The 25,313-nt window shown below is 43.2% G+C and overlaps 1 protein-coding gene and 1 long non-coding RNA gene across 7 annotated transcripts in view; both read left to right on the forward strand.

Annotated features, from left to right (window-relative positions):
- The window catches only part of LOC309399414, a 241,580-nt gene that overhangs the window by 86,350 nt on the left and 129,917 nt on the right, over window positions 1–25,313 (forward strand). The window lies entirely within an intron of this gene.
- The window catches only part of UBE2F (ubiquitin conjugating enzyme E2 F (putative)), a 163,096-nt gene that overhangs the window by 8,485 nt on the left and 129,298 nt on the right, over window positions 1–25,313 (forward strand). For all 6 annotated transcript variants that reach the window (XR_014176513.1, XM_081967146.1, XM_081967145.1 and 3 more), the window contains exons 3-4: window positions 23,411–23,440; window positions 24,664–24,729. Coding sequence is in view for 5 of the 6 variants with exons in the window: in XM_081967146.1 (XP_081823272.1) it covers window positions 23,411–23,440; window positions 24,664–24,729 (96 nt within the window). In the remaining variant the exon portion in view is untranslated. The remainder of the gene's footprint in view (window positions 1–23,410; window positions 23,441–24,663; window positions 24,730–25,313) is intronic.

The raw sequence follows: 25,313 nt of genomic DNA on the forward strand, positions 1-25,313 counted from the left end.
CAACACCAGAGAACTTTTTAGTGGCTGCTTTTTCTTGCATTTTGGGCCTGGAAAGCTGCCTGCACCAACCTGGAAGCAAAACAATCCCTGCAACTGTTTGAAGGCTGAAGGAAGCCTCCAAGTGAGGAAGCACTGCGAGGGCAGGCCATTCACACTCACATCCAGCCCACCGGAGTTTGCTGCGCAATGCGAGCACCCACCCCTCCCGGTGTATGCGGAGCTGGGCTGGGGCGGCTGGCGTGCCTGTAGAGGGCTCTGCGTGCCACCTGTGGCACGTGTGCCATAGATTTGCCATCACAGCCCTTTACCATCGTTTTGAAGGTAGAAGTTGAAACAATTTATGTCCAGGATGCAGGGAATCTAGATATTTTCACAACCCTCTTTTTGACTCGTGCAGTGTACAGGTTCTCAATGGAAAACATGTTGGCAGTAATTGTTTTTTCTGCAGTTCTGATTATCCTCTGAAGTCTGTCTTTTTTGTTGGGTTGCAGAACCAAACCAGACAGTTATAGAGGTGCAGATGACAGACTCAATAATTCCTCTGTAGAACAGCAGCTCCTCGGGCAGTTTGTGTTTTCTTAATTAGCGCAGGAAGAACATTCTTTGTTGTGCTTTTTTATGATGTTTTTGATGTTAGGTGTCCATTTTAAGTTCTGAGATATTACAGAACCTAGAAACCTGAAGGTCTCTACTGTTAACACTGTATTGTCTAGTAAGAGATGCTAATATAGGAGGGTATTTCCTAAAATCTACCATCATTTCTACAGTTCTGAGTGTGTTCCGGTCACACCACAAGGCTAGTTCAACTTCCCATCTGTATGCAGATTTATCATCATCTTGAATGAGACCAATCACTATTGTATCATCTGCAAACTTCAGTACTTTAACAGAGGGATCTTTTCAGATGCAGGCATTAGTTTGTAGAGAGAAGTGGAGAGAGCACACAGGGGCAATGTGCTAATTGTACAGGTATCTGATGTGATTTTGCCTAGCTTCACAATTGTGGTCAGTCACAGCTAGCTGATTTAGTTTAGTAAGAATATATGGAATGATGTTATTAAATGCCAAGCTGAAGTCTGTTTGTTTTGTTTGTTTTTATTGGATTTATATGCCGCCCTTCTCCCAAAGGACTCAGGGCGGCGTACAACATTAAAAAACACACATCCCAAAAGTTAAAAGAAATTAAATACATATCCAAAAAAAAGCAAACCGAATTTATAAGACAATACATTTAAAAATGAGTTAAAATTAACAGGCCAGGCCGGCTTGCTGGAAAACCCAACTTTTTAGGGCGCGTTGGAAGGACCAGAGGTCAGGGATTATGCAAAACTCCGGGGGCAGCTCATTCCAGAGGGAAGGCGCTCCCACAGAGAAGGCTCTCCCCCTGGGGGTCACCAGCTGACACTGCCTGGCCGACGGCACCCTGAGGAGGCCAACTCTGTGGGATCGTACTGGACGGTGGGAGGCTATTGGTGGCAGTAGGTGGTCTCGCAGGTATCCTGGGCCTAAGCCATGGAGCGCTTTAAAGGTCATAATTAATACCTTGAATCACACCCGGAAAACAACTGGCAACCAGTGCAGGCCGCCTAAAGGGGTGTAACATGGGAGCACCTAAGTACCCCCATGACAACCCGCGCGGCAACATTCTGGACCAGCTGAAGCCTCCGGGTGCTCTTCAAGGGCAGCCCCATGTAGAGAGCATAGAGCATCCCGATCCAGGAAGGGGCGCAACTGACGTACCAGGCGGACCTGGTAAAAGGTCCCCCTGGTCACGGCCGTCAGGTGTTCTTCTAAACTAAGCCACGTATCCAGGAGGACTCCCAGATTGCGAGCCTTCTCTGAGGGGGCTAAAAATTTCCCCCCTATCATCAAAGATGGAACAAGATGCATAAATCGGGATGACGGAAACCACAGCCACTCAAATATTGCCGTTTTGCCGCTTCTATCGCCACTAAGTAGGATTTAATATGAATTCTTACCAGTGTTCGATCAGATTTGGACCGGCTGGCCCTCCAACCACTCTCTAGGCATCTTTTCCGGCGTTTCATCTCCCGGAGCTCCTCGGTAAACCAGGGAGCCATCCGGGATCGACACCGGGTCAGAGGCCGCAAAGGCACAACGCGATCCAAGGCCCTATCCCAGGCTTCCACTAGGGCTTCGGTCGAGTTGTGAGCAAGGGATTCAGGAAAAGTCCCAAGCTCCATCAGGAACCTTTCGGGGTCCATCAGGTGCCTGGGGCGGAACCATCTCGTCGGTTCCGCCTCCCTGCGGTGAGTGGTAGCGGTATGGAAGTCAAACCTGATGAGGAAATGATCAGACCATGACAAGGGTTGAATAGAAATATCCCCTCAATCTAGATCATTCATCTACTGCCCAGAGACAAAAATCAGGTCGAGCGTGTGTCCCCCATTATGGGTGGGGTCTTGAATTAACTGAGTTAGGTCCATAGCTGTCATGGAAGCCATGAACTCCCGAGCTGACTCGGATGTCTCGCCAATGGAAGGCAGATTGAAATCCCCCAGGACCATGAGCCTGGGGAAATCAACCGCCAATCCAGCTAATACATCCAGCAGCTCCGGCAGGGCCGATGAAACATAGCAGGGAGACAGATATGTAACAAAAAGGCCCACCTGAGCTCCAAGGCCCCACTTCACAAAGAGGGACTCACACCCGCCTATCTGAGGCACAGTGACCTCCTGATGTCTGAGACTTTCCCTAATAACCACCGCCACCCACCCGCCCCTGCCCTGGGCTCTCGGCTGGTGAAACACCTGGAAGCCTGGTGGGCATAGTTCGCTAAGGGGCACACACTGCTCATGGCCCAACCAGGTCTCCGTAATGCACGCCAGGACCGCTGCAAGGTGTTGACCATCATTTTTAAGGCGCTCCATGGCACAGGACCTAGTTATTTGCGGGATAGTATCCTGCCCCATACATCCCTCCGGCCGATTCGCTCACACAGAGAAGGACTCCTCCGGGTGCCGTCCACTAGGCTGTGCCAGCGGACGCCGCCTAGGGGAAGGGCCTTCTCTGTGATGGGCCCGACCCTCTGGAATGACCTCCCCCCGACATTAGAATGACTACGGATCTCTGCTCCTTCCGTCAGAAACTTAAAACCCACCTATTCCAGCTAGCCGGCTTGGCCTAATTCCACCTATCCCACCTCAGTCCTATTTCTAAATTTTTTAAATTGGTTTTAAGGTCTGTTTTTTTAATTTTTATAAATTGTACAGGGGTTGTTTAATCTGATTTTTATTTATGTGTATGATTGTATGTTTTAAATTTATTCCTGTATACCGCCCCGAGTCCCTCTGGGGAGAGGGGGCGGTCTAGAAATTTAATAAATTATTATTATTATTATTCTACCCTCTTGTATGATGTCGTAAATGAGGGGAGCCTTATGTTCCATGGACCTGGCGTTAAGCGACGCCAGCCGGAGACCAGGGTCCTGTAATCCCGAGCACCCGGGGGTGCGAGAAGGGTGATGAAGGTCGGAACGCGCGATCACTCTTAAACAGCAAACCCGCGTCCTCCGAACATCATTTGGCCCTCGCCCCCCACCATATCTGCCTCTCCCACAAACAGTAGAGATGGTGAACCCCTCAATGGAATGGTTCCTCCCCATCCAGATCCGCACAGCCTCCAGGCATCGGGAGTTTGCACATAAAACCCTCGCATAGAGTCTTTGGAGATGCAAGATGATGTAGGATATAGCGGAGAACCATATTAAGAGCATCATCTGCCAATCTGTTTGCTCGGTAGGCAAATTGCAAGGGGCCTAACAGCGGGTCTGTGATGGTTTTCAGATAGGCCAGCACTAGGCTTTCAAAGGTTTTCATAACTACAGATGTCAGAGCAACTGATCTGAAGTCATTCAGTTCCTTGATGGAGGGTTATTTAGGCACTGGGATGATAGTAAAGCATTTGAAGCAAGAAGGAACATAGCACATCTCTAGTGATTTATTAAAGATGCGGGTGAAGATAGGGGCCAGTTGGTCAGCACAAGCTTTTAAGCAAGGAATTAACATTTTTTTGCACTATAAGACACACTTCCCCCCGCCCAAAAAAGTGGGTGGAAATGTATGTGCATCTTATAGAGTAAATTTTGCAGAAACCCTGCCCACCCCCTGGCTGTTTTCGGCCTCAGTGCATCCTGATTTTGGCCCGTTCCAGGCTGCCAATTGTGATTGGCAGCAATAGGCAGCAGTGATCCTCAGCGCCTTGAATGGGCCGAAAATTGGATGCGCGGAAAACAAAAATGGGATGTGGAGAGGCTAAAAATTGGGCACACAGAGGCCGAAATGGGATGTATGGAAGAGGTGGCGATCCCTGCAGCCTGGAACAGCTAATCAGTGGTATTCCGGGAGGCGGATCTAACTGCCAATCAGCTGCTTGTGCTAAATCAGGCTGCGATAACGTGCTGAAGCTGACCAGACAGTTTGCTGCAAGGATGCTAGCCAAATGAATGCTGGGAGGCAGATGCTGGGAGGCAGAGGCAGATTTTTTGTTTTCCTCTCCAAAAACTAGGTGCGTCTTATGGTCTGGGGCTTCTTATAGTGCAAAAATCTTGTCTGGCCCTGGTGTTTTTCCTGGCTTTTGTCTGTGAAATAGACCTTGCACATCATTTTCTGTAATCACCAGAGGGGGGGGGGGCTAATGGGGTGGGGTCAAAAGAGCCTTGGTGTAAAGTACCCTAACAATGCCTGCTTCATAATAAGCGACCCAATATTTTAATACAAAAAGCAGTGATTTATTAACAGCTTCATTAGGCATTCTTCATTAGGCATTTCTTATTCGCAGCCATCTTTTTTGCTTTCTTTATCTGCTTTTGAACTTTGCCCGTGTTTTTGTCCTCCCTTCAGTCTGTCATAAATCATGTTATCCAATACAATACAATGCAATAGTAGAGTTGGAAGGGACCTTGGAGGTCTTCTAGTCCAACCCCTGCCTAGGCTGGAAACCCTATACCGTTTCAGACAAATAGCTATCCAACATCTTCTTAAAGACTTCCAGTGTTGGGGCATTCACAACTTCTGGAGGCAAGCTGTTCCACTGATTAATTGTTCTAACTGTCAGGAAATTTCTCCTCAGTTCTAAGTTGCTTCTCTCCTTGATTAGTTTCCACCCATTGCTTCTTGTTCTACCCTCAGGTGCCTTGGAAAATAGTTTGACTCCCTCTTCTTTGTGGCAACCCCTGAGATATTGGAACAATGCTATCATGTCTCCCCTAGTCCTTCTTTCTCTTAAGCTAAACATACCCAGTTGCTGCAACCGTTCTTCATATGTTTTAGTCTCCAGTCCCCTAATCATCTTTGTTGCTCTTCTCTGCACTCTTTCTAGAGTCTCCACAACTTTTCTACATCGTGGCGACCAGAACTGAATGCAGTATTCCAAGTGTGGCCTTACCAAGGCATTATAAAGTGGCATTAACACTTCACGTGATCTTGATTCTATCCCTCTGTTGATGCAGCCTAGGACTGTGTTGCCTTTTTTGGCAGCTGCTACACACTGCTGGCTCATATTTAAATGGTTGTCCACTAGGACTCCAAGATCCCTTTCACAGTTACTACTACTGAGCAAGGTGTTACCTATACTGTACCTTTGCATTCCATTTTTGTTGCCTAAATGTAGAACCTTACTCTTTTCACCATTGAATTTCATTTTATTAGATAGTGCCCAATGTTCAAGTTTGTCAAGATCCTACTGTATCTTAAGCAAATTTGATGAGTTCCCCATTTATTCCCTCATCCAAATCATTGATGAAGATGTTGAAGAGTACTGGGCCTAAAACAGAGCCTTGGGGTACTCCACTGCATACTTCCCTCCATGTAGATGCAGTTCCATTGAGAACTACACGTTGAGTGCGGTTGGTCAGCCAGTTACGAATCCATCTGGTGGTGATGCTGTCTAACCCACATTCTTCTACTTTATCTAGTAGTAGGTTAGGGTCTACCTTATCAAAAGCCTTACTGAAGTCCAAGTAAACTATATCGACGGCATTCCTCTGGTCCACTAATTTTGTCACATTATCAAAGAATGCAATAAGATTAGTCTGGCATGATCTGTTTTTGACAAATCCATGTTGGCTTTTGGCTATTACTTTGTTTGCTTCTAGGTGTTCCCAAATTCGTTGCTTGATTTTCCCCCCCAGAATCTTTCCTGGTATTGAGGTCAGGCTGATAGGTCTGTAGTTTCCTGGATCTAATTTTTTCCCTTTTTTGAAGATGGGAACCACATCAGCTCTTTTATAGCTTCATTCATTTCAACCCAGCTACTGTAATCTGAGATCCGGCTCCGCTGCCGCTCTGCATGGAATGTCAACAGAGAGTTGATACTTGGCTGTTATTGGTGTGTCTAAGGGGGGATTGTGGAGATAAGTGGCAGTATCTCAAACCTACAGTAAAACACATTCAGGTCATCTACCAGTTGTCGATTTCCTTCAGCATGGAAAGGTGATTTGCTGTAACCGGTGATATTTTTAAGAGTTTTCCACATGTTTGCTGGTTTATTTGTTGAGAACTGATTCCTTAGCTTTTCAGACTAGCTTTATTGCTACTGTGATCTCCCTTGCTAATACGTTTCTGGCCTGACTACAGCATTCTGTCGCCTTTTCTGTAGGATTCCTCTTTGGCATGACGTAGCTGCGTACGTTTAGCTGTGAACCAAGGTTTGTTATGTATATTCGCAGGTTTCTGGTCGGCACACATAGGTCTTCACAAAAACTGCATAGGATGTTACAGTATCTGTTAGTTCATCCAAGTCTGCAGAGGTATCTTCGTAAATGTTCCAATCATGGCAAGCCTGTAGCTTTAGTTTTGCCTCCTTAATCCAAGATCTCACTGATGTAATTATTGGTTTTATGGTTTTAAGTCTTTGTCTATAAACAGGTACAAGGTGAATCATGAAATGATCAGAATGTCCCACAGCTGCTGATGGTAAAGACCGCTAAGCTTCTTTTAATGTTGTGTAGCAATGCTCTAAAGTATTCTTGCCCCTGGTTGACATACTGAAAATATTTTGGTAGCAAGTATAAGAGCAGTATATTATGGAAGAAAAATGTGTGAAATGAAGTGGAATAGTTTAACATTGAATAGAGAATATATTCCATAGAATTGCTGAAAATTGGATGCTGGATAGCATCCAGTGAGAGAGAGGCACATCCACATCTTATCCGATAAATGGTGTACCCAACTCCTGACAACAGGAAAACATGTCAATTAACCAGACTATTGGTCAACTTTGTTTACAAAAGTCAGGTGAATAGTTGGAGGAAAAGGTATATGAGTGAAAACCAGATTCAAAGCCCTACACTACTGCACAGAAAGTTCACCGACTACCCAGTATAGGTATGTGGACAGTACTTGGATCAAGATTAAAACACAGGAATTGGAAGCCTTCACCAAACACATCATCTCTTTGGACAGATATATTAAATTTACTTAGGAAGATTTAACATAGTCTGGCCTTCCTGGACTGTGCAGTACATATTAAGGAAGACGGAAATCTTAACACTGATGTTTACAGAAATCCCCCCCCCCCAACATACCTACAGATCAATATCTACATTTTGATTCTCACCACTCACTGAAGCACAAAATGGGAGTGAAAAGGACCCTACACCATGGTCTGAAAGTTTGCCTACCAACAAAGAGTGTGTGTGTCGGGGGGAGGAACTAAAACACATCAAGGAACTTGGGGCTATCCCAACTGGGCCTTCATCAAAACACAGCAATATTGTCATTTCATATGTTGCAGGAATATCTGAAAAGCTCAGGAGGATTTTCAACTAACACAATATACATACACACTGTAAACCCTACAATACACTAAGGCAGAAACTTGTCCACCTCAAAGATAAAATACCCAGACACAAACTGAGCAATGTGATATATGTAGTACAATGAAGTGAGATATGTATAAATCTGTACACTTCACAAACGCATGACACAACATAGAACAAACCCCTTCAGGACAAGATTCAGTACAAGGTCACTCTTTTGAAGACAGCAAAGTCCACATTCTGGACAAAGAGGACTGCTGGTTTGAAAGAGGGGTCAAAGAAGCTATCTACATTAAAATTGAACAGCCTTTTCTCAACCCAGGGAGGCGGATACTACACTACATATCTCTTGTTTACAACAGTCCTTTCAGTCTCTCAGAAAAGAGTGCTAATGACCAGATGACTTGAAAGAATATAAATTCTTCCATCCTCCACCATTCAGTCAAACTGAAGAAGCTTCTTGGATGAGAAGTGAAATGTCTTCCAGGAAAAACAAACAGTTGTCTTTTGAAAAAGATGACTGAGAATCTCCATAGATTCAGTAGCTGTTATTGTAGTGAAACAGTTTATGCTCCTCAGCTTCCTATTTTGGCTAGTATTAAAAATCAAACAATTGGTACTCCTTGGAAGAGAAAAAATAAAAAATGCATAGACTAAAATGGAGATAATATCTATTATATATCAGATATAAACATAAAAAACAAGTAAAAGTATCTTTCTGTTCCTTATTTCTTTCATTTCTTCATTTTCATTTCTTCCTTACTTCTTTCATTTTGCCTGCCTCTTTGAATTCTCCTACGAATCTCAGCTTTAGGCGGCATGTCCTACTGTTCTTCGCCATTCCTTGTCTGTCTTCACACTATTTGTTTTCTCTCAAAATATCTTTTTCTTTCCTGAGCTTTTAAAATTTATTTTATCTGTACTCTTCCTCATTCTCCATGGATCCAGCAGGACGGCTCAGGAGTGGGTATTCTTATGGCCTGATTGGTCGAGAGACTGAGTCGATAATTCTGAAGCCATGCCTATGACTCTCTTCTTCCTTGGCCTAGTTTAACTCTGTCTGGTCTAAGAGAAGAAGTAATTTGCTTGGCTCCACTTCTGAATTATTATCAGACAAAGCTTAAATTTGACAAAATTGGACATCTGAAATTCTACAATAATTGGGAGTAATAGAGAGGCAGCTTACAGTGCCCTCCTGATCTGTGGGGGTGTCTTACCCCTCAAGGGGAATCCCCTGACTGGACTAGCCTTAGGGAGCAGAGGAATCCTCCGGACTCACGGAGGTTGTGTGGCTTCCTTAAATTCAGCCACTGGACTTTCGGAAATTTCAACAAGCAGCGGAGCCTCCAGAGCCTCATAGCAAGGCACAGCGGCCATTTTGAAACCGACAGCAAGGTCTCATTGTGGTGGCCATTTTAAGAGCCACCACGTGGAGAACACTGCTATCAGCTTAGAGATAAGCCGATTGCTCTAAAACAAGAAGTAAAGAAAAAAAAACAGCCTTGGAACGCTCCCAGTGCCGGAAATATCTTTGGAGCTAAGGGCCGTGAGTGCAAAGCATGGCATAACCATGGCCAACGATAGCCCCATTAGGCAGCCAGGCACTTCCAGGGCTCAAAGCCAGGATAGCACCCCCAGGAAAACCAAGGCCAAATCCAAGGGAGGCAGGGCACCTGCGGTCCAACGCTGCACCTTATGCTTATTTGGTGAGTCTCTCGACCCAATATTGGTCGAGAACAAAGATAATAAGAAAGTCCTCCCCATGTCTGCCACTAAGCGCTCAGAACAATGGCCGGCGCCTTACTATCGCAGACCGCCCTACCACCTTCCAGAACACGAGACGTCATCTCATAGGTACTACCAGCCTCGCTCAGATAGACAGGCGGATAGGGGGTTTAACAGGGACAGACAGAGATTTCAGCCTCATTATCTCATTACCAAACCCATTATCGGTCTCAGGTCAGAAACCCTTTCGAGGGGGAGGCGGCCGTTTCTTCCGCAGAGGAAAGTGATTCTTCAGGGGATCCTCCCATCGGCAGTCGCCTCACCATATTCGTGGGAGGCTGGGAGGTGGTCACCATGGATGCATGGATACTTAGCACGGTACATGACGATCTCAGGCTTGAGTTCTTCTCCCCCCCTCCAATTGCTTTAGGGTTTTCCCCATAGTCAGAGAAAAGCATAAACTTATGAGACAGGCCATCACTCATCTCCTTGACATTCAGGCAATAGATCTAGTCCTGGAAACAGAGAAGGGGTTATTCCAACCTCTTTGTAGTCCCAAAAGCATCGGAGGGTTGGAGAGCATTACTAGACCTGGAGTCCCTCAACCGTCACTTGGTGTATCGCAGATGTCATCATTGAAATTGATTTTAGCAGGCATCAAGGAGGGCGACTACCTAGCGTCCATTGACTTGATTGAAGCATACCTGCACATTTTTATTTTCCCAACTCACAGGAAATTTCTTAGTTTTTCATATGCAGGTATACATTACCAATACAGAGCACTCCCATTTGGTTTAGCATCGTTGGACCTTCACAAAGATGCTGGCAGTAGTGGCGGCCTATCTTCGGACAGTCTCAGTGAGAATCCAGTGCTACCTGGATGATGTCCTTGTTCAAGCATCAACGGCGGCCCGAGTACAACACGACCTGCAGCTGACAGTGCAGACGTTGCAAGATCTGGGGTTCTCGGTGAACTTTCAAAAAAGCCACCTACACCCCATCACGACACTTCAGCACCTGGGGGCAATCATCAACACTGTGCAGGGACAGGTATTTCTATCACTAGATCGACGGGAGAGCCTCGTACAATTGATATGTCAGGTACGTCGAGCCAGGTCGGTGTCTGTATTCACACTGTCCAGCCTCCTAGGAAAAATGATTTCCTGCATAGGCATCGTGCCTTGGGCCCCCTTACATTCCAGAACCTTGCAATGGGCCCTGATTCCATTCCAGCGACAGGACACCTGCGCATCGGTGGCATTGGTGTTTGTTTCTCTGCAGGTTCTTCTGTCCTTGCGATGGTGACTGTTTCCAGCTCTAAGACTGGGATCCGAGATTTGGGAGCCGCTTTGTCTAACACTAACCACAGATGCCAGCCTTTATGGTTGGGGGTGCGGTGCTAGAGAACCAGTTAGTGCAGGGACGGTGGACGAAGGCCGACCTCCTCCCCACCATAAATTAGAGCTCAAGGCGGCCTGCCTAGCACTCCTCCACTTCAAGACCTGGCTTAAGGGCCAACACATGGTACTGCTTACGGACAATGTGGTGGTGAAAGCCCATGTAAATGTGGTTGATGTGGTTCCCATCTTCAAAAAAGGGAAATAAAAGAGCCAGGAAACTACAGACCAATCAGCCTAACAACAATACCTGGGAAGATACTGGAAAAGATAATAAAAAACAGATCTGCCAACATCTAGAAACAAATAAAGTAATGACTAGAAGTCAGCATGGCTTTGTTAAAAACAAATCATGTCAAACCAATATTATTTCATTCTTCAACATAGTGACTAAATTAGTACATCAGCGAAATACTGTAAACATAATATACTTGGACTTCAGCAAGGCATTCGACAAAGTAGACCATATTTTGGAATATAAGACACACTGGACTATAAGACGCACCAAGATTTTGAAGAGGCAAATTAAAAAAAAGTTTTTGCACTCTGCAGACCTCCCAAAAATGGCCCATTTTTCACTCATTTCTGCTCTCCCCAGCCCCCGGGAGCACTCTGGAAGCCTCCTAAAGGCTCTGCACGGCCATTTTGGTGAAGGGGCGGGGTTTCAGGAGGCAACAAAGTTCTGTATTCAGTGTATAAGACGCACCCAGATTTTCAGCCTCTTTTTTGAGGGAAAAAGGTGTGTCTTATATTCCAAAAAATACGGTACTTCTTGGTAAGCTAGAAAAAAGTGGGATAGATAGAATCACCATCAGTTGGATTTGTAACTGAATGACAAACGGTATTCAATGAGTAGTCCTTAATGGTACTACATCTACATCTCCAAGTAGTAAGTAAGGAAGTAAGCAGTGGAGTACCACAAGGCTCCATCTTAAGCCCAGTACTCTTCAATATTTTCATAAATGATTTAGATGAGGGAATGGAAGAGATCAGGGGTGTCAAACAAGTTCTGCAATGTGGTCAGATCTGGCCCTGGGACCAGCCTGGAAAATAAGGGACCGGTTTGTGTCGCTTCAGCCCAGTTTACCCAGTGCAAAGAGGAAACATGCTGGCAGTTTGGGGAGTAGTGTCAAGCTGGCCATGCCCGCCCACCCACTCAGCCATGCCCAGTGAATGGCATCAAGCTGGCCATGCCTACACGGTCAGCCATGCCTGGCCACCCCCTTGAGGTCAACCATAGCCCTGATGTGTCCCTTAATGAAATTGAGTTTGACACCCCTGCCCTAGATGATAGGCTTAACATCCAGATGGATCTTGACAGATTTGAACACTGGGCCCTATCTAACAAAATAAAATTCAATGTAAAGAAAAGTAAAGTTTAACAGTTAGGCAAGGAAAACCAAAAGTACACATATAGGCTTAATAGCAATATCTGTGAGAGTGATTTTGGAGTCTTAGCCGGCAACCAATTAAATATGAGCCAGCAGTGTGCAGTGGCAGCCAAAAAACCAATGCAATCCTAAATTGCATTAACAGAGGGATACAATCAAAATCAAGTGATGTACTAACACCACTCTATAAAGCCTTGAGACCACACCTAGAATACTGCATAAGTTTTGGTCACCACACTATAAAAAATATGTTGAGACTCTAGAAAGAGTGCAGAGAAGAGCAACCAAGATGATTAGGGGACTGGAGACTAAAACATACGATGAATAGTTGCAGGAACTGGGCATGGCTAGTCTAGTGAAGAGAAGGACCAGGGGAGACATGATAGTAGTGTTCCAATATTTGAGGGACTGCCAAGAGAGGAATGGATCAAGCTATTTTCCAAAGCACCTGAACACCAGACAAGGAATAATGGATGGAAACTGAACAAGGAGAAATTCAACCTAGAAATACATTTTCTGATAGTGAGAACACTCAACCAATGGAATTGCTTGCCTTCAGAAGTTGTTGGAGCTTCATCACTGGAAGCTTTCAAGAAGAAACTGGACCGCCATCTGTCAGAAATGGTGTAGGGTTAACTTCCAGTTGCAGCCATGGCGAGAAGGGCTGGAAAATAGCAGGCTCTGCTGAGCCCCGCAAAATCCAGCTGGTAACTGCTGCCGGTAGACCCTGCAGGGTCATAGCCTCCTTTGAGGTGTGGTGAAGGAAGGAGAGGTGCTTTGCTGGCCATGAGGAACTCGCAAATTCCTTGTTAGGTCTGAAGCAGGCACGACCCCCATTGCTGGCAGTCACGAAGCCGGGACAACCGGGACCCAAGATTTGTGCAGGAGCGGTGTATGGACAGAGCATTGAAACTGGGTGAGATAATCACCAACTTTTACTCTAATGACTTGCAATGACAAAAAGAATATGAAAAAAAAACCCTCCTAAGCTTAAAATGGGGGGGGAAAAAACCCGGAAACAAAGAGGTGAAAAAAGTCCAAGAGAAGCTATAAAATACTGAAAGCTTGGAAAAAAGCTCAAATAATTTGAAAGTGACTTTAGGGAGATTTTATTTGCTTATTTGAATTTTTAAACCCCCTGGATTTATTGGATAATCAGCTGTTTTTGACAGATTGCTTAACCTTGGATTTGGGAATAAAAGAGCCATCTACTGGAGAAAGTAAAGTATTGCAACACTGTACATTCAGTGAAAGCTAATCTAATAAACACAAAGCCTAATACATAGAATAGGAGCAGGAACATCTGGAGAATGGTCTGACCTTGACTCTCGTTAGAAGACGGCTGGGAGAGGCGACGTTTACGTGAGAGTGGTCATGAAAAAAAGATCATCTCCCAGAAACAGAGAGAACTGCAGAGGGTCTGTTCTGCCCGAGAGAGACTGGGGGCGCGGATGGTGGTGATGGTCAGGATGAACGAGCCCCAATCCCAGTAGCAGCGGCCGCCAGAGCCATCCCAAGAGGGGGAGCCCCCCCCGCAGACGCCAGATGGCCAAAGTTCCTCCACTTGGTATGAAATTCAGTGGGGAGGCAAAAAATCTTGGGATTTTTCCTCGTTCAAGTATGGAATTACATGCATCAATTTGGCGAGGATTTACCTACAGAAGAAGCCAAGGTAAGAGTTGTTACCATGGCATTAGAAGATAAAGCAGCGGCTTGGATGGTTGCTCTGCATAATGCTGATTCTCCCCTACTGAGAGACTATAATAGGTTTATGGCCGCCCTGAGGAAATGCTTTGATGATCCGCTCACAGAGCGAAAAGTCAGAACTAAATTTAAAACCCTTACCCAGGGAAACAGGCCAGTCGCTGAATACATACAAGAATTTCATGAATTGTCTGTTTATATGAGGGGTTGGTCTGAACAGGCCCTGTTGGATGGCTTCATGGATGGTTTAAACAAAGATATATACCAGAACTGAGTAAACAGAGGGGCCCCCAGCACATTGCAGCCCTGGTATGAATTGGCAGCGGATGTGGAAATTGATTTAGCCCGAGACACGTACCGTGATGACAGTGAAAAAGAGAAGGCTACCCCACCCCAAAACCCTCCAAAGAGCTCCAAAGGGAGGGAAAAGTTGGTCTACTAGCAAGCCCCGAGCCATCATCTGTTTCCGTTGCGGTAAGGAAGGGCACATAGCAGCAAACTGCCGCACCAAGATGGGACCAAAACCTGCTGCTGGGGGAGAGAGAAAACCAGACAAACAGCCCGGGAAAAGAAGGGACACCGCCATGAAAGGGGTGGAGCCGACTGCACAGTTCCATTCCAGTCCAAGGGAGGAGGAACCATCCTCCTCATCGGGGGAAAGTGAAACCGAATCTGACGACGAACGTCTGGTAAGTTCCCAATCAGGCCCCATGACTATCCCAGTAGAACTTAAAGTGCCCTCTACTGGAGCGCAAGAGAAAATGCTGGCCCTCTTAGATTCGGGATGCACACGTTGCATCGTTAGCCCTGAGGTAGTGAAAAAACTGGGTCTGAAATTGAAAACTTTAAAAGTCCCCATTGCTTTTTGCCAGCTGGACGGCTCAATAGCTGGGGGGAGCCCTGCCCATTTTGTAACTGAGCCAATAGACATGTGGATGGGCACTCACCAAGAAACTATAAGTTTTATTGTTGCACCAGGAACAGATTGGCCTCTCATACTAGGGTTACCTTGGTTACAGAAGTGGAACTCATGCATCAATTGGAGAAAAGGATGGTTGCGCATCCGATCCGCTACACCGCCTGAGGGAGAGGGGGGGCTCCAAAGCCTGTTAACGCTAAACCTAACCTAGCGGCCACAGGACAAGAAAGAATTGAGGGGGAGGAGAAAATCCCCAAAGAATATTGGGACCTAAAGGATGTTTTCAGTGAGAAATCCTCTGATAAATTACCCCCTCACCGCGCAACAGATTGCAGTATTGATATCCTCCCGGGGGTGAAACTTCCAAAACCCCAAATCTACTCAATGACCCCCCCGTGAAATGGATGAGTTACGGAAGTTTATTGATAAAAATTTACAAAGGGGGTTTATTACACCTGCCAGGCCCCGAGTGGCTGCTCCAGTGTTGTTTAGAGAAAAAAAAATGGCTCCCTTCACATCTGTGTGAACTATAAGAACTTGAATGCAGCGTCTGTACACAATGTTTACCCCCTCCCTCTGATGAAGGACATGTTGGCCCAATTGGGTAAAGGGAAGATTTTCACAAAATTGGACTTAAGGGAAGCTTATTACAGAGTCAGGATTAAAAAGGGAGATGAATGGAAGACTGCTTTCAACTGCTCACTTGGTTGTTTTCAATTCCCAGTACTCCCTTTTGGCCTACAGGGGGCACCAGCAGTTTTCATGCAACTAATAAATGAAGTTTTGCATGACCACCTGTACAAGGGCGTCATAGTCTATCTTGATGACATCCTTATTTACACTGAAACACGTGAAGAACATGTGACATTAGTGTGTTCAGTTCTCAAAAAACTCAGCGCGGCGGAGCTTTATGCCAAATTGTCTAAATATGAAGTTCATCAGGAAAAGATTGACTACTTTGGTTATCTCATCTCCCACAACGGCATCGAGATGGACCCAAGTAAAGTCCAAGCCGTTACCGAATGGGCATCCCCCGGCACCCGCAAACAATTGCAGAGTTTTTTGGTATTTGCAAATTTTTATTGTCAATTTATTCCATCCTTCGCCAGCATTGCACTACCCATTACAAATCTCCTAAAGTCAAAAGGAGAGGCCAAACCCAAACCGGAGAAGCCGGTAAAATGGACTATGGAATGTCAAGCCGCATTCGAAAAACTAAAGCGACTCTTTGCAGCTGAACCCGTTTTAAAACACCCAGACATGGATGCACCATTTATCGTTCAGGCTGATGCTAGTGAGGTAGTGGTGGGAGCAGTATTACTTCAAACAAACACCGACGGGCACCTGCAGCCTTGCGCTTATACCTCACGAAAATTGACGGAGATGGAGAGGCGATGGGCTATATGGGAAAAGGAAGCTTTTGCAGTCAGGTGGGCTTTGGTGACCTGGCGACATTTCCTTGAGGGTGCTAAACACCCATTTGAAGTCTGGACTGATCACAAAAATTTGGAAGCGTTAAAGACCCCTCGAAAGCTATATCCTAAACAAATGCATTGGGCGCAACCTTTCAACCGATTCAATTTCACCCTAAAGTACATCCCTGGAGGGAAGAACTTCATGATGGATGCATTATCCAGACTCCCACAATACAACAGTTCCAAGCTAAGCGTTGTACTTCCAGTCATCCCAGCGAAAAGTCTTGCTGCTCCAATGGTTACCAGAAGCCAAAGCAACTCTAATTTGGAGGTCACAACAGACCTCATCTGCAAAATCAAGTAAAGCCTTGAGTCCAACTACTGGTTAAGGAACATTCAAATGAATGCACCATGAAAGATGGACTGGCCTGGATAGGCGCTAAATTGTATGTTCCTGCAAGTATGAAGTATTTGGTGCTACAACGAGCTCATGATTCCCGCATGGCAGGACATTTTGGGTTTGTGAAAACTCTGCATCTCATCAAAAGACAATTTTGGTGGCCGTCTTTGAAAAAGGACATTGAATCATATGTGGCCAGTTGCTCTGTATGTGCTGCTGCTAAGCTGCCACCAGGAAAGCCCCAGGGCCTGCTTCGAGGTGTAGCCCGTCCTGAATCCCCATGGAAGGAAATATCGATGGATTTCATTGTCAAATTACCGGAGAGTCAAGGAAATACCATGGTCTGGGTGGTCAAGGACTTGTTCTCTAAACAGGTTCATTTTGTGACTTTTTCCAAGCTAAGTCTTTAGCTAAATTGTTTATTACACATATATACCATTTGCATGGGGTGCCGGAGCGGATAATATCAGATAGAGGGTACAGTTCACCTCCCTCTTCTGGAAGGAGTTTTTGAAGTTGATTGGCTCCACCCAGGGGTTAAGCTCCACTCACCATCCTTAGACTAATGGAGCTTGTGAAAAGACTAACTCTGTTTTGGAGCAGTACCTCCTGTGTTTCATCAATTATCAGCAGGATAATTGGACTGAACTGTTACCACATGCTGAAGTAGCGTACAACAACTCTGTGCACAGCAGCACCGGTTTCACCCCTTTTAGACTTGTCTTTGGGCAAGACTTTGTGCCAATCCCAGAATTGCCCCGTGAAAAACCGCAAGTCTTGTCCCTTTTCGAATGGAGTGACCAGCTCCAAAAGGTTTGGCCCATAGCCCAAAAGACGTTGGAAGCTGCTCATCAAGCACACAAGAAACAAGCTGACAAAAAGAGGGTGAAAGAAAGGGAGTACAAGATTGGTGATCAAGTTTTTCTGTCTACCAAATTTCTCCAAACTACCCAAAAGTCGAAGAAACTAGGGCCTAAGTATGTTGGTCCGTTTCCTATTGTGAAGATCATTAATCCTGTTTCTGTACAGTTGGAATTGCCAAAGTATCTCAACCATATTTACCCCGTGTTTCATGTTAACCTTTTGAAGCCAGTGCACACTTTCTCTGTTCGCGCACCCGTACCGCCTCCTCCTGCCCTTCTTCTCATTGAAGGAAGCAGCATTTTGAGATCAAAGAGATTTTGGACTCCAAGAAACGTAGGAATCAGGTTCAATATCTGGTCTCCTGGAAACATTTTTCCCCATCCCAAGCTGAATGGATTGATAAGTCCCATGTTAGAGCTCCTAGACTTTTGCGGAAATTCTACTCTACCTATCCCGATAAGCCCTGACTCATGTTCCCATATATATGTCTAACCTGTCTTGTTCCTGTTTTTTTTCTCTACGTTTTTTTTCCCCAGGGGTGATATCCTTTCCTGACGGAGGGCCAGATTTCAGCCTCTGCTTTGCTGCTTGTTTTCGGCTGCCATAGAAATGGGGAGGGGGGGAGATAACATGGTATTTGGGAGGGGAAGCTTCAGCACAGGAGTGAATGAAGAAGGGAGTGGTTTTCTCACCATCTACTGCGCATGCTGCAGGTAGTGGACTTGGCGCCAAGGCCAACTGTCCGGCATACCAACCTGATGATGGGTTTTGAAGCTGCAACCCACATGACACCTGTGGGGTGTGTGGATTGGACTGAGGGATGGGGTTACTAGGGGGAGGGAGTTGGTTCACATTGATATCTATGATTACACGCGCTTTTGCCTCAGATCTTGCTTTGCTTAGCTGCTATCTACTCATAACCAGTAAAAGTACTCTTAATTCTGAAATATGGAGTTGAGTGGTTTCTTTCTTGGTTACTGATGGAGGCTGCCCTGACAGATATAGCTACTCAACAATTGTGGGAAAAAGAGGAAAATGATACAGAAAAAATAGATGAGAAATTTAAAAGGCAGGGGAAGGGGAAAATAAAAATGAGAAGTGAGAAGTCAAAAACAAAGAGAAGAAAAGATTAATAAGTAGAAGACAATTACTTAACCCCTCAATTTATAATGGTACAGCGAGAAAAGAGAAAAATATCTTTAAAAACAAAACAAAATGAAGTCTTGTGGATGGGTGTTCAAATAATGCAATGGAAAGAGATAAAAGGCACCCAGAAGGAAAAGTTTAGTAGACCCCCCCCCCAAATCAAAAAGATACAAGATTCTAAGAGAGAGATAAAAGGTTGACCAAAAAAAATCAATAAATGATGGAATTTTATAAAGATTAAGAGATGATGGATAATGAGAAAATATATTAATAAAATGGGAAAATACCATAACCCCAATAAATTCAGATTAGTAGATGGTAATTTTAGATTAGGTAATCTAACTGTATTATTAATACTAACTGTGTTAAAATATATTGTGAATTTAAAATAATAAGGATTCGAAATGGTGGGGTCTTTGAGATACACTCCCATGATGGATTGAATATTGTTAATAATTGGTGTTATTAGTAATCCCACACATTTGGATTATTGATGCTTTGGTGGAATAATGAGTGACTTTTAAAATATTGAATGATGACATTTAGTAAGGGATAACAAACATAGGGTGCAAAGAAATGTTATTTATATTTAAATGAATTAATAGGAAAATGTAAAGGAATATGAAATGAGACTAGTATTGTTGAAGTTGGAAGATTAGAACTCCACATACTATTTGTATTATTATTGTTAATGTTGTTTAAAAAAGACTTGACCCTGTCAATGGACTGTCCACAAAATATGTATGTTTATATTGGAAGAAATAAAAAAAATATTTTTTTAAAAAGAAACAATGTAGGGTCTCTCATGCTGGGGCAGGGCGGGGGGATTGGACTAGATGACCTACTAGGTCCCAACTCTGCTAATCTGTTAAAGTTGGATCTGTTAAATAGGGCACATATCCAAAATTGTTAACATCATTCTGTACCTCAAATCTGTACATCAAGTCTGTATTAAAATGTTGGCTGTTCTCCCCAGCTTGATATTGAAAATTTGATGAATTCCCATTGTACCCCCTTATCTAAGTAATTATGCATTTATGAATGGCTTGATTTCTACTACTGTTATTAGACTGATAATTGAGAATAGTTTTGATTTTTACTCTTCTGACATTTTCTTTGGACTCTGATAATAGAAGCCATATTTGCATATAATGTAGTAAATAAACTGTACATCTTCTTCTTGTTGTTCCATATCTGTCATCGGACGTTGGCAATCATGTTGGCAATCCTATTTTTGTCGACAGCCGCATGAAAAAGTGCTGCTAAGTCCAAACCAGTCCCTTAGGTTTTGAAACCATGATGTTCGTGGTTCACCTCATTTGCCTTTAATCTTCCCCTGGAGGATGCTGTACATTTTTCTAGATGTTGCATCACATGTCCAAAATATTCTAACTTTCGCTTTTTAATGGCTTTGATGATTTCCCTTTGCTTTCCCAGGCAGCTTATCACCTTCTCATTTCTGATTTTGTCAACCCAACTTACACTTAATAGCCATCTGTAAATCCACATTGCAAATGCTTCTAGTTTCTTTAAGTAGTTTTCTATCAGAGACCAACTCTCTACTCCATAGAGCAGGATAGAAAGGATGTAACATCTGACAAGCCTGATTTTCAGACTTGGGCTTATGTCATGGCTGCAGAGGACCTTTTTCATTTTGAAGAATGCTATTCGAGCTTTCTCTATCCTTGTCTTTACTTCACTGATCATATCCCAGCTTTCATGTAAATTAAACCGAAGTACGTGATTCTTTCAACTTTCTCTAGTGACTTCCGGTTTGCTCGGAGGGTCGTTTTGACTGCTTCAGGGAAGCCGCCTGAAGGTCCCTGAAGCCTCCAGAGAGCTTCCAGGGGGGCGAGGGAGGCTGTTTTTGCTCTCCCCATGCTCCTATAAAGCCTCTGGAGCCTGGGGAGGGCGAAAAAAGCATGCAAAAATGGGGGGGTCGCATCTGTAGTGCGCATATGCGCACTGGGGGTCGCACATTGCATTATGGGTGCGGCACGCCTACACACGACCCCCCCTGCGCTCCCCACACTTATGGCACGCGAGCGAAAAAAGGTTCGCCATCGCTGTCCTATATCAATATCATCCCTAGTGCCCTCAAAAAGTTCTTCAATATATTCCTTCCATCTTTTTAGTTTTTCACCCTCATCCAAGGTGATTTCCCCTTCCTTGTCAAATAACTTGTTGGTTTTCTTTTTGTAGACACCTGTTGCTTTTTTCACTTTTTTGTGCAAGTTGAAATTATCATGAATACGTTCTTGTCTCTTCTATTTCTTTGCATCTCTGCAAACCACTTTTCTTTTGCCAATCAATTTTTTATTTTAATTGTTTTCTGCAATTCGTTGTATTTTTCTTTGTTTTTTTTATAAGAGCGTCTTTCATCCATGAGATGAATAATTTCATCCATCATCCACTGTTGTTTCTTGTGGTACCTCTCTCTCTGTTTTGAGTTTATTACCTTTACTATTGCATTTTTAAATTTATTCCAATTCACTTCTACATCTTCATTATTTAGGTTGTTGGTTTTTCTTAAATGAATGTCTTCTTTTATTTTATTTCCATGTTTAATGATGAAGTCACTGTCAATTCTTGGTTTAGGAGGATTCGGGTTTTTCATCTTTCAGTTTCAGCTGGACTTCGGCAAGTAGTAGATTATGATCAGATAGTACATCTGCATCTGGGTATGTCTTTGCTGATTTTACTGAGTGTCGAAATCTTTTGTTTATTGTAAAGTAGTCAATTTGGTCCCTTACTATATTATCTTGTGTATCTGCCGGTGATCTCCAAGTATACAGGTGTCTTTTTGGTAACTTGAAAAAAGTATTCATCACATATTGTTTATTTTCCTTGCAGAAGTCAAAATCTGTCACCTCTGCCATTTCTGGTTCCTAAGTCAAGTTTCCAACTACAGGAGCATCACTTCCTTCTCCCACTTTTGCATTGAAGTCCCCCATGATATCATTACTTTTTAGGGTTTTCAATACACTGCTTATATGTTCATTGAACTTCTCTAAATCCTCCTCATCACTGTCAGCTGTGGGAGTATAAACTTGTATAACATTCATATTTACTGAGTACTATTTACTGTATTTTTCAGAGTATAAGACACACCTTTTTCCCTTGAAAGGCTGAAAATCTGGGTGCGTCATACACTGAATACAGCATTTTTTGGCTCCCGAAACTCCGGCCCCTTCACCAAAATGGCCATGCATACCTTTAGGAGGCTTTCAGAGTACTCCTGGGGGCTGGGGAGGGCAGAAATGAGTGAAAAATGGGCCAGGAGCACTCTGCAAGCCTCCTAAAGACTATGCATGCTCTTTTTTCCCCAAAAACGGGCCCTTTTTTGCAAAAAATGGGTCGCTTTTTGCTCATTTTTGCACCTCCCCCCCCCCAGCACTCTACAAGCCTCTTAAAGGCTATTCATGCCCTTTTTTGAAAGAAAAAAAAACTGGCCCATTTTTGGGAGATCTGCAGAGTGCCAAAACTTTTTTTTTTTAAATTTGCCTCTTCAAAATCTTGGTGCGCCTTATACTCTGGTGCGTCTTATACTCCAAAAAATACAGTATTTGGATCATCATCACTCTATCGGATACAGGAATAAGGACTTGATGCATTATTTACAGGATTGTTGACTTATTATAGCTACTCCATTTTGATGGATGTTTACTATTTTCACCAGAGTAGTAGATCGTATAATATCCTATTCTACACATTCCATTTTCAGGCCAGCGCATTTCACTCCCTCCCAGTATAGAGATATTGTATTTGAATATTTCTTGAATAGTGTTGTATGTTTTCCCAGATTCATATAGGCTTCTCAGGTTCCATGTTCCAATTCGTAGTTTTGGGTTTATTATGCGGACTGGGAGATTCTTAGCACCCTTGCCCCATTTAAGGGGCTCCCGTACTTGGGGCCATTGTTAGGTTTTGCCACCATTAACATGATTTTCCTGGGAAATATATAGTGCAGTAGTCTTCCCTTTGATTTCCACACCGATTTGTACATGCTGTCCAAGTGGCTACCACCACACTGTGTGCTGTTCTTCTGAAGCCGTTCTGACCAATGAGGTCTCCACTTTCAGTCGATACTGGTGAGCCAGCTGCAACTCACCAGGCCTGTTGGTCCATGGGAGGTATTTGATTCCTTCCAACCCAACATTATAGCATAAAAGCTATACTGGGTAGCCCCCCTCCATCCGCCTCCTGGGGACGTGCTCTATGGGGGTTCCAGGCTCCCCCTAAAAAAGAAGCCTATCTGCCTGTTTGGTGGAAGAAAGGCAGTATTAGGAATGGGTGGCAGGGGCGGAGGGAAGAAGCCTAACTGCCTGTTTGGTCTGTATATAGAAAATATTTTCTATTCTCTCTCAAAGTAAACAGTGGCAATTATATTTTACCTTGTATGATTTGCTGCTTTAATTATTTGAGTTAGTGTTTATTTTGTATAGTGCTGTTATGACTTATACTGATTTGCTGTTTGATTAAAATTATTTTGTCCTTTTTAAATTAAATCTTTAATGGATTGTTTTATATTGTGTAGCAGAGCTATAGAAAAGGTTTCATTAGTTTTTGTTAATAGTTTACTACTTATTATAATATAGCTGAATATCTTTAACAAAATGGTAAATAAAATTAACATTGACTAATATTATTTTTATTTCATTTTTAATAGAAGTTGCAGAACTTGAAGTAAATTTACCTTGTAAGTATGGTTTTCAGCATATTTTAAGGAGTATTCAGATCCTCATTTTTCATCCTTATGTCACACATTTAAGATAATTGAGGGATATTTACATAAGCCCTTCTGGAATTGTCATTTGTTATAAATGTAATTAAGGGAGGTTACCAGGTAGATATTACAATTCTTATCCTTAACTCGTTTTTGGGGAAATTGTGTTTAGTTTTTTGCATCTTCCTCCTTTCTTAAGGTATCCTGAAAAAAGCTTAACATTTGACATTCTGATTCATCAGATATCAAACATTTCAATTTTAACTGTAAAGGCTTAAACAAAGTGATTAAATATTATTGAAGTGAGTTATTGGCTTTAATCATTTCAGGATGTGAAGCTTGCAACAATGTGTTGCATATTTTACTCTAAAATATCTGTGAATGCTCACACATAAGTAATATATGAAAGCAGTTCATGGCATTTATAAATAAAAGAGTACTCAGATTCCTAAAGGTGACTAAGGGGATTGTTTACATTTTACCAGATGGAAAACCAATGCCATGACCACAACTAGGACTAGAATTTCTGTTATTAAGCAAGATAGTTGTTAAGTGACTTTTGCCTGATTTTACAACCTTTTTGTCATGGTTTTTAAGCGAATTGCTACAATTGTTAAACAGTCAGCTTCCCCCATTGACTTTGCTTGTCTGAAGCTGGCTGGCAAGGTCACAAATTGAAATCATAATCTAATGATTCTGCAACTGTCATACTGATTGCCAAATGCCCAAATTTTGATCATGTGACCATTGGAATGCTGTGATGGTCATAAGTCACTTTTTTCAATGCTGTTATAACTTTGCACTGTTGCTAAATGAACGATTGTCCATCTGTACTGCTATATTTTAGACCAAAATTCTGGTAATAACTTTAAAAGCATAAAGCACTTCAAGGATAGTTTTCTGAGTCCCTTAATATACTCAAATGGATGCAGTATACAAAAATCTAAGTAATGATCTCTTTCTGGTTGAGCATTCCATCTTGCAGGGCTTGATATAGAAAAATATAGAATTATTTGAGAATTATTGTAAGAGATTTTTTATTTGCAAAGGCCTTTAAAATGCTACATTTAATACATATTATTGCTTACAATGTTCACATTTTGTTTTGTTTCTATATTTTCAGATCATAAACATTACAAACTGGTCATAACCATTGCAAACTGTCAATTATTTCAGATTTTTATATTTATTTTCAGGTACATGTGAAGTGAACTTTTCTGACCCAAATAAACTCCATTTCTTTCTTCTAATCATAAACCCAGGTAATTAAAATGTATATATGTAGGTGGTGGTGGTGGGGTGTGTGTGAGTGTGTGCGCGCGCGCACGTACTTTCAAACTGTGATATTAATTTAAATTGGCCCTAAGCACAGAATATATTCAAATATTCACCTGCTAAATTGTTTGGCCAATTTTAGGACTTCATTCTGTATGGTATAAGCAAACTCCACCTAAGGGCTGTGGTGGTGCAATGGTTAGAATGCAATACTGCAGGCTACTTCTGCTGACTGCCGGCTGACTGCAATTGGCAGTTCAAATATCACCAGGCTCAAGGTTGACTCAGCCTTCCATTCTTCTGAGGTCAGTAAAATGAGAACCCAGGTTGTTGGGGGCAATATGCTGACTCTGTAAACAGCTTAGAGAGTGCTGTAAAGCACTGTGAAGTGGTATTTAAGTCTAAGTGTATTGCTATTATTCTGTGGAACTTCCTTTATACTCTCTTCCTCACCTTGATACTATTGAGATGTATCAAAATCTTTTAGAGGTTAGTTTCTCCTATGAGCAGATTTGATGGGTAAGCTGGATGGGCTGGTACAAGGGAAAAACTTGTTCCACTGATGATATTC

This window comes from Natrix helvetica (genome assembly GCF_964273705.1).
Source record: "Natrix helvetica genome assembly, chromosome: 1".
NCBI classification, from domain to species: Eukaryota; Metazoa; Chordata; class Lepidosauria; order Squamata; family Natricidae; genus Natrix; species Natrix helvetica.